The sequence below is a fragment of the Carcharodon carcharias genome, chromosome 20 (assembly GCF_017639515.1).
Source record: "Carcharodon carcharias isolate sCarCar2 chromosome 20, sCarCar2.pri, whole genome shotgun sequence".
Classification (NCBI taxonomy): domain Eukaryota; kingdom Metazoa; phylum Chordata; class Chondrichthyes; order Lamniformes; family Lamnidae; genus Carcharodon; species Carcharodon carcharias.
In genome coordinates, this window is record NC_054486.1 from 28,856,391 (window position 1) to 28,873,855 (window position 17,465).

The 17,465-nt window shown below is 44.6% G+C and overlaps 1 protein-coding gene across 1 annotated transcript in view; it reads right to left on the bottom strand.

The window, feature by feature from the left end:
* Window positions 1–497: 497 nt before the first annotated feature.
* LOC121292298 overlaps window positions 498–17,465 on the bottom strand; it is a 44,679-nt gene continuing 27,711 nt past the window's right edge. The window contains exons 6-11 of the mRNA XM_041214147.1: window positions 17,148–17,195; window positions 16,360–16,459; window positions 9,870–9,984; window positions 4,234–4,295; window positions 3,509–3,583; window positions 498–757 (exon numbers count right to left, since the gene is read on the bottom strand). Of these exons, the coding sequence (XP_041070081.1) occupies window positions 629–757; window positions 3,509–3,583; window positions 4,234–4,295; window positions 9,870–9,984; window positions 16,360–16,459; window positions 17,148–17,195 (529 nt within the window). The 3' untranslated portion in view covers window positions 498–628. The remainder of the gene's footprint in view (window positions 758–3,508; window positions 3,584–4,233; window positions 4,296–9,869; window positions 9,985–16,359; window positions 16,460–17,147; window positions 17,196–17,465) is intronic.

A 17,465-nucleotide genomic window follows, 5' to 3' on the forward strand; every position in this document is an offset into this window, starting at 1 on the left:
GGAATATATACAAAGCGAGTTGAAAGCATGAAAGAGTTTCCATTTTGACCTTAGAGTTAGTTAGTTATCCAAGTCCAAAGGCATAACACACATCTGCATAGCACCATCTAAGAGGGAAAGAGTAGTGTTGGGCTTTCAGGCAAGTAAGTAATACAGCTTGGTTTATCTACCATTATTAGTATTTGTGCAACAACCAGGCACAAGTTGCCAGTTTGGATTGATTAGGCAAAATAGTCAGTTTTTTATGCTATATCTAGAATCATATGGATACTGAAGAATTCCAATACCTCTTGCAGCAGCAGCATACATTGTTGATAGCTGCTATGTGCAGTATCTATCAGGCATTGTTCAACAGCAGCTCAAGTTTCAGTTGGTTAAATGTTTCAACAGAAGGCATTTATATACAAAAGATACCTACAGGTCAACAGCACATAGAACAGAACAATGAGACGCCCATTTTATTTTAACTAGGAGATAGGCTTTTAGGACTTGTCTGGTGAGTAGTAGCAGGATCTTTATTTCACATCCAATTCCACCATTTCCTTAGTGCAACTCCTTTAAACATATACATTTTATATACAGCGTAACATGATTTATTTTAATTGCAAGGTTCAGAACATTCAAAGTCCTAATCTAAAAGTTGTTTGGATTGATTTAAAGTTATTCTCCATTCCTCCAGCTCCTTCAGGATCAAGTCTGTCTCCTCTACAATTTTATTACTTTCCTCTTTTGTGTTGTGCAACTTCAGCCTCATCTCCTATTCACAAGAAAAGAAAAGTGTAAATGTTTTGAATACCAAGTGTTGCCATTGAATAGATCAAGTAGAATCAAACAACCATGAATATTTCTGATTTTTTTTTTAAGAGATGCTCCTGGGTGCCCTGAGGGTTCAGTCAGTTTACCCAAAGAAAAGTAGAGCACACACATCAGCAAGCTCTCACTCTCAATCCCCACACTAAGTTCAACTTCAAGTATGGTCACAGTAGAATTGGTTATATCAGTGTAAGACTTACCGTGGTGGTAGGGGGCAGCAAGATGAATATTCGACTGCCCCTCCTGCTTATGCTATCTAGTGAGCCCTGATGACAGTCCAATCGTCAAAATCAGATAGGGGCAAGACTCGGTTCATCTAGTATTCCCTGCAGTCAAAATGCCTACTTGTTGCTGAAGCTTATATATAATGGCTATTCTGGTCAGGAGTTGGAGGGAGACAGGTAACAGTATACACTTTCAGAAATGTGAGGAATAGGAAAGAATGGTCCCCCAAAAAAAAAATGTTTCGGTAAAAACATACATTGGCTGTAGCGAATCCTCACATTAGCAAAATTATTTTAAAAAATGTATTGAGGTAAATTTTCAAAGTTTATTTTTGTGAAAAGCTAGATTTTTAGCTTGTGAAACCAAAGAATGAGTAATAATTTTTAACATAACAGCAAGATTAAAAATAACTTATTAATATACCCAGAAGGTTTTGGTAGCATAGTGGTTATGTTATTGCACTAATAATCCAGAAGCCTGGACTAACGATCTAGAGATAAATTCAAATCCACCACTGTGTCTAAGGAAAAAAAAATATTTTTTTAAAGTAATAGTATTAGTCATCTTCCCACGAAAATACCAGATTGTCATAAAAACCCATCTGATTCGCTAATATCCTTTAGGAAGGAAATCTGTTCTCACCTGGTATGGCCTGTGATTCCAGATATACAAAATTGCTTAGTAAGCTACTCAAGCATATCAAAACCACTACAAAAAATAAAGAACATAAACAACCACTTTACATCAACCTAGGTGCTGGGTTGAGACACGACAAATGCATTCCCAGTTCAGCAAAGTCCTTATTAACATTTGGGAACATGTGCCAAGATTGGGAGAGCTGTTTCACTAGACAGATCACAGCCTAACAGGCACAGGCTGCTTTGACAGCACCTCCCAAATTCACAATCTCTAGCATCAGGAAGGGGAAGGGCAGAAGGCATCTAGGGACTCCACCACCTCCAAGTCACACACCATTCCAATTTGGAAGCTTATCACCACTCCATCATTGCTGGGTCAAAATCCTGAACTCCCTGCCTTAAGAACACTGGGTGTATCTACACAACACTGCCTGCAGTGGTTCAAGGCAGCAGCTGCCACCATTTTCTCAGGTGCAATTAGGGAGGAAAAGCTTTGTAACATTTTCCCATTTTGATTCAATTATAAAGTACATACAAATTAGGAGCACAAGTAGGCCATTCAGCCTCTCAAGTCTGCTCCACATTTGATAAGATCACGGCTGATCTGAATGTGGCCAAGTTTCCTGCCTGCCCCCATAACACTCAACTCTCTTGTCAATCAAGAACTCAGCCTTGAATATATTCAATGATCCAGCCTCCACTGCTCTCTGAGGAAGTAATATCCACAGGCTAACGAAGCTCAGAAAAATATTTTCCTCATGTCTGTCCTAAATGAGAGACCTCTTATTTTTTAAACTGTCCCCCCAAGTTCTCAACTCGCAGAATCTTTTGCAATACACATGCTCAACACCATGAGAATTCCACTCAATCTATTATTTTCTCACAGCATTGTAGGCCAATCTTATAAACCTCAATTATAACACATTACAGACTCAGAATAAACCAAGTTACGCAGTACTTTGGACATAAAATTAATCCCAAGGATGGTGCATACTTCACTGTTGTAGACTTATCTTGTGATTGGCAACCTGAAATCTATAGTAAAATGAAAAAAAAAAACTTTCGCCCAATTGCAAATCAAAAAAGTGTTGAAGTTAGGCAATGGTTGATCAGACCTTAGTGGAAGGCCCCAACATAAATGGCCTCTGGTTTAACATTGTTCTTTGTCAGAAGCAGCCAAAGAGCTACATATGTATGTCTCCTCTTCAATGAAACTATGTACTGCAGTCCAACCTGATTCATGCCATTGCTGACAGACCCCGAACACCTGAACCCATGCAGCGCTGATGCACAGAACCACAGAAAAAGGCCATTCAGCCCATTGTGTCTGTCACAGGACTGAAATAGGATCCTTCCTTTGATAATTTAGAATAATATCGAAATTCTGATGAATAGTAGTTACATGAGTGAGAAACAAAGTTTGCTGTTCACTCAGATGCTGATGTACACTACAGTTGCAGACAAGAATAGTAACCTCAGTGAAAACAATTTCTACGCATGCATTCATTCCAGTGTGCCCCCAACCCCAACTTTTAGTAGCTAAATGCACCATTCTGTCAGCTACAGGTTATCAGATCTCGTGGATTTGCATACCCTTTAAAATTAACCAACTGGCCAGTACAACTTTCCTTGCAATATTAACTTAAATGCACGTGCATCAGAACTTTCATTTCAATGCAAAACTATTAATACAGTACATGTTATTTGCAGCATGCCCTCGATTAATGCTGGTCACAGAGGACTCAGAAATTTGCTAAAGCAATGCAAAGGATAACCTTTTACTGGAGAAACTCTGCAATGTAGTCTTATAGCATCTAGAAGTAGATTCTTACTTGAAGCTTCTCTCTCTTGTCTGCTGTATATTTTCCCCATGTTTCTAGTTCTGCCTGGAGATTCTCCACATGTACCTGAAACAGATTGCAAATCAATACTTCATTGTGTAACTTAGCACATAGGACAATAAAAAAGGAAGAGGGTGGGTGAGTTGGCAAGTGCTTTGAGTTGCAATAACATGAAAACAGTGGGCTGGGGAAAAGCAAAAAAAAATCATAAAACGGTCCAATTTTGGAGCAGAAAATGTTTCAAAATTACTGCTTTTCTTTGCACTCCATGGAGGTCAATAACTCAATTCCTAAGTGAAAAAGCCTGAAGTTTTAGTTCAGGTGTGCAACTCTTATTAAGAAAATTAACTCTCAAGAAAATTCATATAAAAAGGTTTGGTTCACTGGGGAAATAGGGAATCATTTACTACCTTTAAACTGAAACACAATCTGGCCATAAAGCCTGTGTGGCATACGTTCCAATAATTATGTTTCCAGACTTACTAGCATTTACTTTTCGATATTCTCCTTCCAAAATCCCTTCCTGGGATACAGTTCCACAAATGGCAAATTGCCCTCAAACTGTATCCAAATGGACAGAGAGCATCGGCAAATTCTGCAACTGTGAAGGAGATCAAAGTCAATCCTATCCTCCCCCCAACTTTTGCTATGGGCTCATTTCCAAGTTACGTTGCCTACAAACTAAAACTCAAGCACAGAAAAAAAATCCATCATACCACTGTGTCCCTTTGGCATGCATTCTTCAGCTCACGGTCTTCAATTATTTTATTGGCTGAAACTGAGAATCAAAAATAGTCAAAGATGAGAACAGATGTATGGCACATTTGGAATTGGAACCCAAAATCCTAGGTCTCTTGCGTCAACATAAAATTTGTACATGTCTAGTTGAAAAAAAGAATTGATACAGCAAAACGTAAGTAGCAGTCTCACTCTGGAGGGGAACGATTCAATGGGTGGAATTTTCTGAACCCACTGGCATGATAGGTGGCGTGCATGGAAAATATGTTACAAGCTGCTTTGTGACGGTATGAAGGGAGGTCGTGATCGTCTGCTCAGCCCGCCAACGGTGGACTGCATTTCCTGCCATTGGTTGGCGGGGAGCCAATTGTAACACCATCATTATATAATTAAAAGGCCATCCCGCCAAGCTCTTGGAGCACTGCAGTATTGTCCATCCACATTAGCGGGAAAGCACGCAGGCGTGTTTCACAACAGCACACAGGCAACGTGCACTTGGTGGCCTTCAATTTGGGGCAATGGAGGTGAGTGAGCAGCAGTGTTCTCCAATCTCCTTGCCAATGCTGGCCATGTAACAGTCATTGCTGGAGGCGCTCACAGCCCCTTGCAATCTCAGCATTCCAGTTTGGGCTAGTGTCCCCCATGGTGCAGGTTGACAGGGCAGCCATGCATTGCACTCACCTCTGGCCATCCAAGGGGTGACCAGCACTCTCCGGGAAGCATTAAGGAAAGGTGAAGTACAGCCATGATAACCACACCTCTCTCTCTCTTTCATGTTGCAGGAGGACCACATCAGGATCACGGATCCTGGTGACCTAGCTGTATGCTTGATGGCCTAAAGAGACCATAGAAGCCAGAGGAGAGAGCAACTGAGGCGCCTGGCCGCACAAAGGCAGGAGCAGCAACCACACAAAGGGGCAGCAAGAGCGACAATGAGGTGTGGTTGGTTGGCACCTAGCAACACCCAGGGTCTATAGACGCTGCCTGCCATTCCTGCAGATGATTGAGAACCAGTGTCGCCGATGACTGCGCATGTCTAGTGACCTGGTAGCTCACATCTACCACTTACTGCAGGACTTGGCGCCAAGGGGACATGGAGGGCATCCACAGCCAGTGACTGTGAAAGTGACCGCAGCACTCAATTTCTATGCCAGTGGCTCCTTTCAGGGCTCCACAAGTGACCTCTGTGGGATTTCACAATCTGCCACCCACAAATACATCCATGAGGTCATGGATGCTATCTTCTCCATGGCACACAACTTTTTGCATTTCGTCTAGGATTGGAACAGCCAGGATGCAGGGGCTATTGGATTCGCCCTGATCTCTGGATTCCCACCAGGTGCAAGGTGCGATTGACTGCACTCATGTGGTGCTCAGGTCTCCATCGCTACACTTGGTGGACTTCAACCGCAAGAGCTTCCATTCACTGAACGTGCAGCTGGTATGCGATCACCAGAAAAAGGCATCCTGCAGGTGTGCACACAGTTACCAGGAAGTGTGCATGACGCCTACATCCAGAGTCGCTCACAGATCCCTGCAGTCTTCCAAGGTCCACAGAGGCTACAGGGTTGCTCCTTGGGGATAAGGGCTACCCGCAGAGGCCATGGCTGATGACACCTGTGCAGCAGCCTCAGACTGCAGCAGAGCGACACTATAATGAGGCTCATGCAGCAGCTTGCAACTTGGTGGAGCAGACCATCAGGATGCTGAAGATGTGGTGCCGGTGCCTGGACTGGTCTGGTGGAGCCCTGCAATACAGTCTACAGAGTGTATCATGCAGCGTTATTGTCTGCTGCACCCTTTACAACATGGCGCTACAATGGAGTGAGGAGCTGGCTGAGGAGGAGATGGAGGAGCTGCATGGCTCCTCTGATGAAGAGGATGCCAATAGGGATGAGATTGAGGCGTCTTCGGCAGAACAATGAAGGGGATGAGGTTCTTGCACTGGCTAGGTGAGCCAGGTGCACTCGGGAGGCCCTCATATTGCTGCCAGATTTGTGGAGAATGATGACGACGACGACATGCTGTGAGGTGTCCCCATAGATACTCCCATCGCAGTTGTGAACGTTTGATAACAGTCTGGTTAATGGCAGTGCCAATACCCTCTGTGAGAATGCTCCTGTCATGGAGATGCAGTGCAGGCCCTAATAGTTGCTCGATTGCAGGAGGATGACGACAACAACATGCAGCGAGGACACTCTGTAGATCTTCACATAGCCTCTGAGAACGTCTGACTCCTGTCTGGCTGAGGGCAGCTCGCTTGCACTCCATGATCAAGGCCAACTCAGAGATACAGCCATGAAACTTTACACGCACCTAATGCGTAGCATCATTGGTCGCAGATGCTGGTGAGATGGGGGCCAGACCCACCTTAAAAATGGTGCTGAGAGCACACAGAGAGAACTCTGTGGTGCCTGCTCAACACATTCTGGCAGCAGTGACTAGCATCGCCAAGTTGCAGGTATCAGTAATGTTTCCACAGAGTCAGAGACTGGACCATCACTGAGGTCAGAAGGCTGCACAGAGCACAGGGAAGACAAGACGCCCTGGACTGAGACACCTGCCTTTTAACTTGTGCAGAAAGGTTTCACCATCTGAGTGACAAAAACATTGCTCATCAGAACAAGGAGCCACAGGCAGAGTGACATTCTTAGGAGTTTATTGACAATAGTGAAGTATGTACAAGTAATCAACACCCGTGCCCAGGCTATGCAACTACTTTTACCTAACTTTCCTAACCCTGCAGCTATGTCTTGGTGCTCCCCGGACATCCACAGCAGAGGTGGAGGCAGCCTGCTGACTGTAACACCTAGTCTGTAATAACTTTGGGAGGCATCCTCTGGAGGGCCCCAGCCTGCTTTTGGGGTCCTGCTTTGTGGTACCCTCCTCGGCCTGTGAAGCTGAAGCTGGAAGTCACAAGAAGATGGGGTTCGGATGGGCCAGTCACTCCCAGAGTCACCTGGGTGGAAGGCCCGTGAGTGAGAGCCTGCTGATCCTCCTACCTATGGGTGCCCGAGGGCACCTGGCTGTCTCTGTGAGCGGAAGGGGTAGTTGGAGTGAGACCAAGCTGCCCAGCACAGCTCTCGTGTACAAACTGTTGGAGGCCAACTATGGCATCAGTGATGGGGTTAAGCCTGCGCAGCAGCGACGCCTTGGACCAAGGTCCCCACAGCAACTACCATCCTGCCAGTGTTGACCTCAGTGCATTGCAATGCCGGCACCATCACTTCAGCCTGAAATTGGGCTGACTTCTCCATCGTGTCTTGCAATCTGAGGAGTGCAGCAGACATCCCTTCCTGTTGTTCCCTAGCTTGCCTTTACAGCTCCAACAACTGTGACATGACTGAGTCCAGAGGCTCGTCATCTGACTCAAACTCAATGTCCTGGCCTCCAGCTATCCTCCGAATGCTGGGAACATGGGAAGTCCCTGCCTCCGCCTGTTGCAGATCAGAAAGTGTGATGTGCTCACCAGATTGTGATCCCGAGGCTACTCTAAAGCTAGGTCCCACTGAGGTGTGCGTCACTGTGCTGGTGGAGGGTGTGGATGAGCCCTGTGACAGGACTTCAGGGAGGGTGCCTTCAGGTCCCTCTTCAGAGGTTTCTTATTGCTTGATTGGAGGCCCTGGGTCATGGACTCTGTTGGCTGTTTGGCAGACGTGCCTGCGAAAGCAAAGGGAGATAATTAGTGCATGGCAGTGGCCTGTGAAAGAGGACACATCACTCACGACATGGCTGCTTCATGGATGTTACACTGCTGGATCCTCACTTGGTACAGCAGCGCCGACCTCACCGTCAGCACAGGACCGGTCCCAATCATTGCCGGCCAGCTGGATGGCTCTGATTTCAAATTCTGTCAGAACTTTGATCTCAGGAATTCCTCTACCTATCTGTGACCTTTCCCTCCTGTTGTGTGCCAGTTCGTCTTGCATGGATAGAGATGGGGAGAGTGTATCAGGACGCCTGCCGGCTCAGATGATAAGTATGCCTGGCCTGTGTGGATGGTGAGTGGTCCCATGGATGGGATGAGGACAGTGACAGTGTGTGTGAAAGGGTGAATGGTGATGGCCCTTGCACTGGCAGTGAGTGAGGGCCCTGTGGATGTGATGGGAGTGAGTAAGTGAGAGAGTGCGAGAGAGTGAGATGAAAAAAGTGACTTACTCTGCTGGAATGGAGGACATCATTCATCCTTTTGCGGCACTGGAAGGCTGTCCTCTTCCGCAGGGCATTTGCGCTGATTTCCGTCACCACCATCTCCCTAGCCAGGTTGGTGTCTTTGCTGCCCATCCTGCAGCCAGACTGGAGGTAGAGCACATCCCGGCGGGCCTCCACTGCATCCAGCAATCGCTCGAGGGACCCGTCGTTGAAGCGGGGGGGGATGCAGTCTTTTCTCCTTTGCTGACCATTCTCCCAGGCAGCGGTGGAGAGCTGGCGGTGATGAGCGCTTTGCTGGCGGCTGCCTTTTACAGATGGCAGCCGGCATGATGCAACAGCAGGGTGCTGGCGGGCGGGCCTTGAGAGTCTGCTCGCCATGGAAATGGCATGTTTTGCAGGAGTGAATAAGTGTTGAGGCAGGCTTGGGATGATATGGCGTGAAAACCCATCATTTTCGTCGGCCCATTTTACCCGCCCACTACTGCACTTAGTGCAATACTGGGAAAATTCCGCCCAATGACAGCCATCTGTTGAATGTGTGCGTTGGTAGAGTTTTTGCCTAATCCTGCCCTGTCTGAAGGTGCATGCACAGAGGGATAGTAATAACAACAACAATGCTTAATTGGCCAACAAAACTAGATCTATGATATAAATCCACAATGGCTACATTCGGGAAAAGGAAGCAGACTTGAGATTTACACTTAACCAGTATATCTTTGTGACACTCCAGCATCAAGGTAAAATCAAACAAATTTCCAACAGATTAAACCACAGCCCATCACCAAAGAACTGCTGATCAGAGATTTTATCCTTAATTTTGTCCCTCTGTATTCAGTGACCCTGTACTGTAATCTTACACTACTCAGCAACCAAGCAATTTTATTGAAGTATAAAAATGCCTGCAAAATCAGAAGTTATAAAACAAAATTGTAGATTTTGGACACATCTGTATTTCAGGCTGAACAGTAAATTATGGTTGTGTAATACTTTTAACAGAAACAAAAAAATACATGCGATCATTTTTTTTCTTTATTCATTCCTGGCTGCGGGGGTCACTGATTTTATTGCCCAGTTCTCATTACCCTTGAACTGAGTGGCTTGCTAGGCCATTTCAGAGGGCATTTAAGAGTCAACCACATCGCTGTGGTTCTGGATTCACATGTAGGCCAGACCAGGTAAGGACTGCAGAATTCCTTCATTAAAAAAATATTGGTGAGCCAGATGGGTTTTTTTTAAAAGTGACAGTGATGATAGTTTCATGGTCACCATTACTGACATTAGTTGAGATTGTGATTGTACATATATGGTTACACTGCATAATGTGAAAACAAATTCACGTTACGTACTAGGTTCTGAAGTCCAACCTAAGCAGCAACCAATTTGTGCACGCATATTTCAACATGAATTACAGCTTTTTAAAAAATGTCCCTGTAGTGGCAACTTCAGGCCTGGTCAGACTTACCAGGATCGATCAGGTTGCTCTCCAGTATGATTATGCAGTTCTGTAGCCTCTTGCTCATTGCTTCCTTCTCAGATTGCAAGCTCTCAGACTCAACCATTAACTTATTAGTCTGGTCCTATTAATGAAAAGTGGGACAACAGTTAAATAGAAATAGTCCAGCAGATGATAGGAGAAATGGGTAATAGGACAATTTGGCACTTCAGTCACATATTTTCTGTTAAACAAAGCTAAAACTTAACCAAACTATTTACTACAGTCCAAAAGCAAAATACTGCACATGCTGGAAATTTGAAATAAAAACAGAATTTTTGTCAGGCAGCATTTGTGGAGAGCGAAACAAGTTATTCAGAACTGGTTGAAGTGAGAGGTTTAACAGGTTTTAAAACTAACAGAAGCAGGGAAAGGGAGGGAAGAGGGAAGAACAAGGGGTCAGTCTGTGATTTTCTGTTTTTATCTGCTATAATGTCTCGATCAAGAAAGCTCCAAATAGAACCATGGGAAGGATATTTTTTTCAGATAAGCACCATTATCTTCTTGAATGTGTTATCACTTCTCGAAACTTATTTTGTCCTGCAGTTCAATGTTTGATACAATCTAATTAGGTTTCTATCCCTGTCATAACACAATGTCTCTAATCAGTCACAAATAACATCCTACATGGCTATGATCTCTGCCCCTCCTCATCCCCTTTAAAACCTATAATATGGTCAACTACGCTATTTTTGGTCAGTTACAAACGCTTTGCTCGTTCCACTTGTTCTATTCACCTCCCAGGATCTCGTCTCAGGTTGGACCACATGGTTCCCAACTGTGGTATTCTATCATGCACCAAGCTAAATTTCTGATCTTGTATATCCTCTCAATCACAAAGGCTGCCTGTTTCTCATCGGCTGCTGAAACCCTCAACCATTTTTTTTTTTGCACCTTTTGATTAACTATTCCAATGATCTCCTGACAAGTCTCTGCGCTGGAAATTTCAACACATCCAAAACCACGCTGCCCATATTCTATAATACCAAGTTGCACTTATTCACCAGTCAATTCTCACTGACCGATATTGGCAACTGCGCCACACTCTCGCCACTCAATACATTAAATTTAAAGTTCTTAACCTCATTTAAATATCACTTTAGGGGCGAGGTGATGGCGTAGTGGTATTGTCGCTGGACTATTAATCCAGAGACCCTGGGTAATGCTCTGCGAACCTGGGTTTGAATCCCACTACGGCAGATGGTGGGATTTGAATTCGATATTAAAATCAAATCTGGAATTAAAAGTCCAATAATGACCATGAAATCATTATTGATTGTTGTAAAAACCCATTTGGTTCACTAATGTCCTTCAGGGAAGGAAATCTATCGTCCTTACCTGGTCTGGCCTACATGTGACTCCAGACCCACAGTAATGTGGTTGATTCTTAAATGCCCTCTGAAACGGCCTAGCAAGCCACTCAGTTGTAACGAGCCGCTACAAAGACACAAAAGAGGAATGAAACCAGACAGACCACCCGGCATCGACCTAGGGCCTGGAAATGACAATGACAATGGCAATGGCAGCCCCGTTGACCCTAAAAGTCCTTCTTACTAACATCTGGGGGCTAGTGTCAAAATCGGGAGAGCTGTCTCACAGGCTAGTCAAGCAACAGCCTGATACAGTCATCCTCACGGAATCATACCTTACAGATAATGTCCCAGACTCCACCGTCGCTGGATATGCCCTGTCCCACCAGAAGGACAGACCCAGCAGAGGTGGCGGCACAGTGGTATACAGTTGGCAGGGAGTTGCCCTGGGAGCCCTCAACATCGACTCCAGTGAAGTCTCATGGCATCAGGTCAAACATGGGCAAGGAAACCTTCTGCTAATTACCATGTACTGCCCTCCCTCAGCTGATGGATCAATGCTCCTCCATGTTGAACATCACTTGGAGGAAACACTGAGGGTGGCAAAGGCACAGAATGTTCTCTGGGTGGGGGACTTCAATGTCCATCATCAGAATAGCTCAGTAGCACCACTACTGACTGAGTCCTAAATGACCTAGCTGCTAGACTGGGTCTACAGCAGGTGGTGAGGGAACCAACAAGAGGGGAAAACATACTTGACCTCATCCTCACCAACCTGCCTGCCGCAGATGCATCTGTCAATGGGGGTATTGGTCAGAGTGATCACCACACAGTCATTGTGGAGATGAAGTTCTGCCTTCACATTGAGGATACTCTCCATCGTGTCGTGTGGCACTACCACCGTGCTAAAAGGAAGAGATTTCGAACAGATCTAGCAACTCAAGACTGGACATCCATGAGGTGCTGTGGACCATCAGCAGCAGAATTGTACTCTAACACAATCTGTAACCTCATGGCCCTGCATATCCCCCATTCTACCATTACCATCATGCCAGGGGATCAACCCTGGTTCAATGAAGAGTGCAGGAGGGCATGCCAGGCGCAACACTAGGCATACCTAAAAATGAGGTGTCAACCTGCAAAGCTATAAAACTGGACTACTTGCATGCCAAACAGCGAAAGCAGCAAGTGATAGACAGGGCTAAGCGGTCCCACAGCCAACGGGTCAAATCTAAACTCTGCAGTCCTGCCACATCCAGTCTTGAGTGGTGTTGGAAAATTAAACAACTCACTGGAGGAGGTGGCTCCACAAATATCCCTATCCTCAAATGGAGGAGCGCAGCACAGCAGTGCAAAAAATAAGGCTGAAACATTCGCAACAATCTTCAGCCAGAAGTGCTGAGTGGATGATCCATCTCGGCCTCCTCCAGGAGGTCCCCAGCATCAGATGCCAGTCTTCAACCAATTCGATTCATTCCACGTGTTTTCAAGAAACGGCTGAAGGCACTGGATACTGCAAAGGCTGTGGGCCCTGACAACATTCCAGCAATAGTATTGAAGACTTGCGCTCCAGAACTTGTCGCGCCCCTAGCCAAGCTGTTCCAGTACAGCTACAACACTGCCATCTACCCAGCTATGTGAAAAATTGCCCAGGTATGTCCTGTACACCAAAAGCAGGACAAATCCAACCACCCCATTAGTCTACTCTCAAACATCAGTAATGGAAGGGGTCATCAACAGTGTTATCAAGTGGTACTTGCTTAGCCAGGGCCACTCAACTCCTGACCTCATTACGACCTTGCTTCAAACATGGACAAAAGAGCTGAACTCCCCAAGTGTGGTGACAGTGATTGCTCTTGACATCAAGGCAGCATTTGACCGAGTGTGGCATCAAGGAGCCCTAGCAAAACTAGAGTCAATGGGAATCAGCGGGAAAACTCTCCATTGGTTGGAGTCATACCTCGAACAAAGAAAAATGGTTGTGGTTGTTGGAGGTCAGTCACCCCAGCTCCAGGTTATCACTGCAGGAGTTCCTCAGGGTAGTGCCCTAGGCTCAAACATCATCAGCTGCTTCATCAATGACCTTCCTTCCATCATAAGGTCAGAAGCGGGGGTGTTCATTGATGATTGCACAATGTTCAGCACCATTCGCAGCTCCTCAGATACTGAAGCAGTCCATATCCAAATGCAGCAAGACCTGGACAATATCCAGGCTTGGGCTGACAAGTGGCAAGTAACTTTCACGCCACACAAGTGTCAGGCAATGACCATCTCCAACAAGGGAGAATCCAACCATCGTCCCTCAATGTTCAGTGGCATTACCATCACTGAATCCCCCACTATCAACATCTTGGGGGGGCACCATTCACCAGAAATTGAACTGGACTAGCCATATAAATACTGTGGCTACAAGAGCAGGTCAGAGGCTAGGAATCGTGCGACGAGTAACTTGCTTCCTGACTCCCCAAAGCCTGTCCACCATCTAACAAGGCACAAGTCAGGAATGTGATGGAATACTCCCCACTTGCCTGGATGAGTGCAGCTCCTATAACACTCAAAAAGCTGGACACTGTCCAGGGCAAAGCAGTCCACTTGATTGGTACCACATCCACAAACATTCACTCCCTCCACCACTGATGCACAGTAGCGGCAGTGTGTAACATCTACAAGATGTATTGCAGAAATTCACCAAGGCTCCTTAGACAGCACCTTCCAAACCCATGACCACTACCACCTAAGAAGGACAAGGGCAGCAGATAGATGGGAACACCACTACCTGGAAGTTCCCCTCCAAGTCACTCACCATCTTGACTTGGAAATATATCGCCGATCCTTCACTGTCACAGGGTCAAAATCCTGGAACTCCCTTCCTAACAGCACTGTAGGTATACCTACACCACATGGACTGCAGTGGTTCAAGGTGGCAGCTCACCACCACCTTCTCAAGGGCAACTAGGGATGGGCAATGAATGCTGGCCCAGCCAGTGAAGCCCACATCCTGTGAATGAATAAAAAAAAAACATTATGGACCTGCACCTGTAGCCTCCTGCAGCCTACCCATCAGAACTTTGTGATCCTAATTCTGGTCTCTTACAAATGATCTCTTTCCCTTTGAGGAGATATAAAGCTTGGTGACTGGTGTACCAATCAAACTGTGTCCTGGTTAACGTTGAACTTCCAGCCAAGCATGGGGTATTCCCTCACATTCTAGACTTGAGTCTTGTGAATGGTGCATAGGCTTTGAGGGGTAAGGAAGTGAGCTAGTAATTGCATAGTACTAGAGAAAGTGTACTCTGTTGTAGTTATGGTGTTGATATGACTGGTGCAGTTAAGCTTCTAGTCAATGGTGACCTTCCAGATGTTGGTAGCGAGAACTTGGCAATGGTAATGCCTTCCATTGAAGGAAAGGATATGGCTGGGCTCTCCTTGGTTTGAGATAAACATTATTATGCCACCTCCAGAAATCAGTCATTAGAGAATCCAAACATCATTTCAGGAAGTGAAGGCTCTGCATTATTAAGCTGCATTTTTGATGTGAAAGCTTGTTGGATAAGGGTAGTTCACCTGATTTACAGAATGACTTTAATAAAGGTGTCACATAGTAAGCTATTAGGTGAAGTTTCCGAGAGGGAGACATAAATTTCTAGAATGTAGGTGCAGTGCTTCTGCAACTGGCGACTAGCTTCAGGCTCCAATGAATTTCCTAAATTAGCTTTGCGGGTCTCTTTCTACTCCCCAACCCCTGACCATTCTTTGCCTTTCCAGGCTATTGCACGCCTGTTCGGCTAATAGGTCAGATGGTGTGGGCTGAACTGGTCAGTTGGTAGTGTTCTTCTTTAATCTTTGCATCCCTTTATTTTTCATCCATGAAGTGTTTTCCTACCGGTAGCTCCCCACATTATTTTCTCCTTGGAGGCTCAACTGTCGTACTGAAAACCATGTAGAACTTACCTAGAAACTAGGAGCAGGAGTAGGCCATTTAGCCCTTCGAGCCTTCTCCACTATTCATTATGATCATGGCTGATCATCCAACTCAATAGTCTGCTGTTGCTTTCTCCCCATACCCTTTGATCCCTTTCGCCTTAAGCGCTATATCTAACTTCTTCTTGAAAACATACAATGTTTTGGTCTCAGCTACTTTCTGTGGTAATGAATTCCACATGCTCACACTCTCTGGGTGAAGAAATTTCTCCTCATCTCAGTCCTAAATGGTCTACCCCATATCCTCAGACTGTGACCCCTGGTTCTGGACTCCCCCACCATCAGGAACATCCTTCCTGCATCTACCCTGTCTAGTCCTGTTAGAATTTTATAGGTTTCTATGAGATCCCCCCTCATTCTTCTGAACTCCAGAGAATATAATCCTAATCAACTCAATCTCTCCTCATACGTCAGTCCCGCCATCCCAGGAATCAGCCGGGTAAACCTTTGCTGCACTCCCTCTATAACAAGTGCATTCTTCCTCAGATAAGGAGACCAAAACTGCATACAATATTCCAGGTATGGTCTCATGTACTTGTTAAAAGTTGCAAGCTTTTTTTTGTTGTATTATTAAAAGGTGTAATTTCGACAATGACCTTTGTAAAACACAACTGGTGTATAAATAAAGGACTAGAAATGTACAGTCAGATTCCAGCTAAAAGTGGGATAATTTTATACAATGATCATATCCTCCTCATGTATCCCTTTAAGAGAAACAATGTGAAGATTTGTCAGCAGACCACCATGTTGCTGCATTCCTTTTAGCTTTAATTTTGCTTTTAGCGCAGAATTTAGTGCAACAGCTGATAGGAATGCACTGACTAAAAATTTGAAACCAATCAAGAAATGCATTTGTGGATGTCAGTGATAGAGAGAATTTCATAATATTGATAGGCGTCTCACAGTAAATACAGGTACATATGGTAAATACTTGAATGAGATGCAGCTTTGACTAGCAAGAAAGGACCTCAGAACTACAGTTTTAAAGGTCAACTCAATGTCACGACTTAACATACATTTGGTCATTGGCAGCTTTAGAAAGTGATCAAACCCAAAACATCACGTTGTTGCTAAAGGGAACAACTTCCCTCATAAATTCAGGTTATTTTTTTGTAAGTGCTTCAGAATTAAATTGGCAGTAAATATACTCAACTAGGCTGAAATCTTACCTTCGCCATCTTCAGTTCCTGCTTTAACTGCTGCTGGGCAACTTCCAAAAGCTGATTTTGGTCTCGAAGCTCTGCTTCAACCACTTTCAGAACCATGTATCTAAAGAGAGATCATAGTGAGGAATGGAGAAATCTCTTCAACAAACATCAACAGAATCTCAAGGCCAAGGAGTCAGGCCAACTGCTCCATTTTAGTACAGCTCTCTTTTTCAGCTTTTAACAAAGAAATTTTGTAATGACTCTCAGTACTCTTGCTTATACATAACTGAATTGCTTTTGTCTAGTTTCAATCAACTGAGGCCCTGCCTGACCTCTCAGGTGGAGATAAGAGATTTCATGGCACTATATCAAAGAACAGTAAGGGAGTTACCCTAATGAACTAGCTAATATTTACTCCTCAAATCAACAACACAAAAAAGTTACCTGGATATTACCAGATTTCTGTACCTTACACTTCAATAGTACTTCATTGGCTGTAAAATGCTTTGCAATATCCTGTGGTCATGAAAGATGCTATATAAATGCAAGCTTTTTTAAATTGAAAAGGAATTGTGGAGGAACAGCACAAGGTCTTAATCAAATTGTCCACAAATAATTGGTATAAACCCAAACCAAACCATTGTTCTCATCGTAGCCTCTTCAAACAAGAATCAGTTGCACTGCCAGTAACCCAATAAACTTTTAACCCATCTAATTTTTCTGTAACAACAGTTTCTCAACTGGAGGGTGCCAAGTATTACATGCATTAAATGCACACAGTTCAAGTGCATCAATAACCAAAGACTCACTTTTCCATGTCAGCACGAGTCATCCTCGATAATGGGGGCATTTTCTTTCTGAAAAAGAAAAAAGGTATTAAAACCCCATCCAAAACTCCATGATATATTGTTCACTATACTAGGAACATATGCTTTAGTCAGAAGAATTTACTTCTGGAACAACTGCAAGAGAGAGACAGACAGACAAATATACCACAGCACATCAGTAAGTCACTTTCAAAAATGCCAAGGCTTACCCAATCCACAACTATGCCAGCATTTAGCCAAAAAAAAGGGATGGCCAAAATTATTATGGCAACAGTGCCTTTAAAGTGTGCAACTGCACCA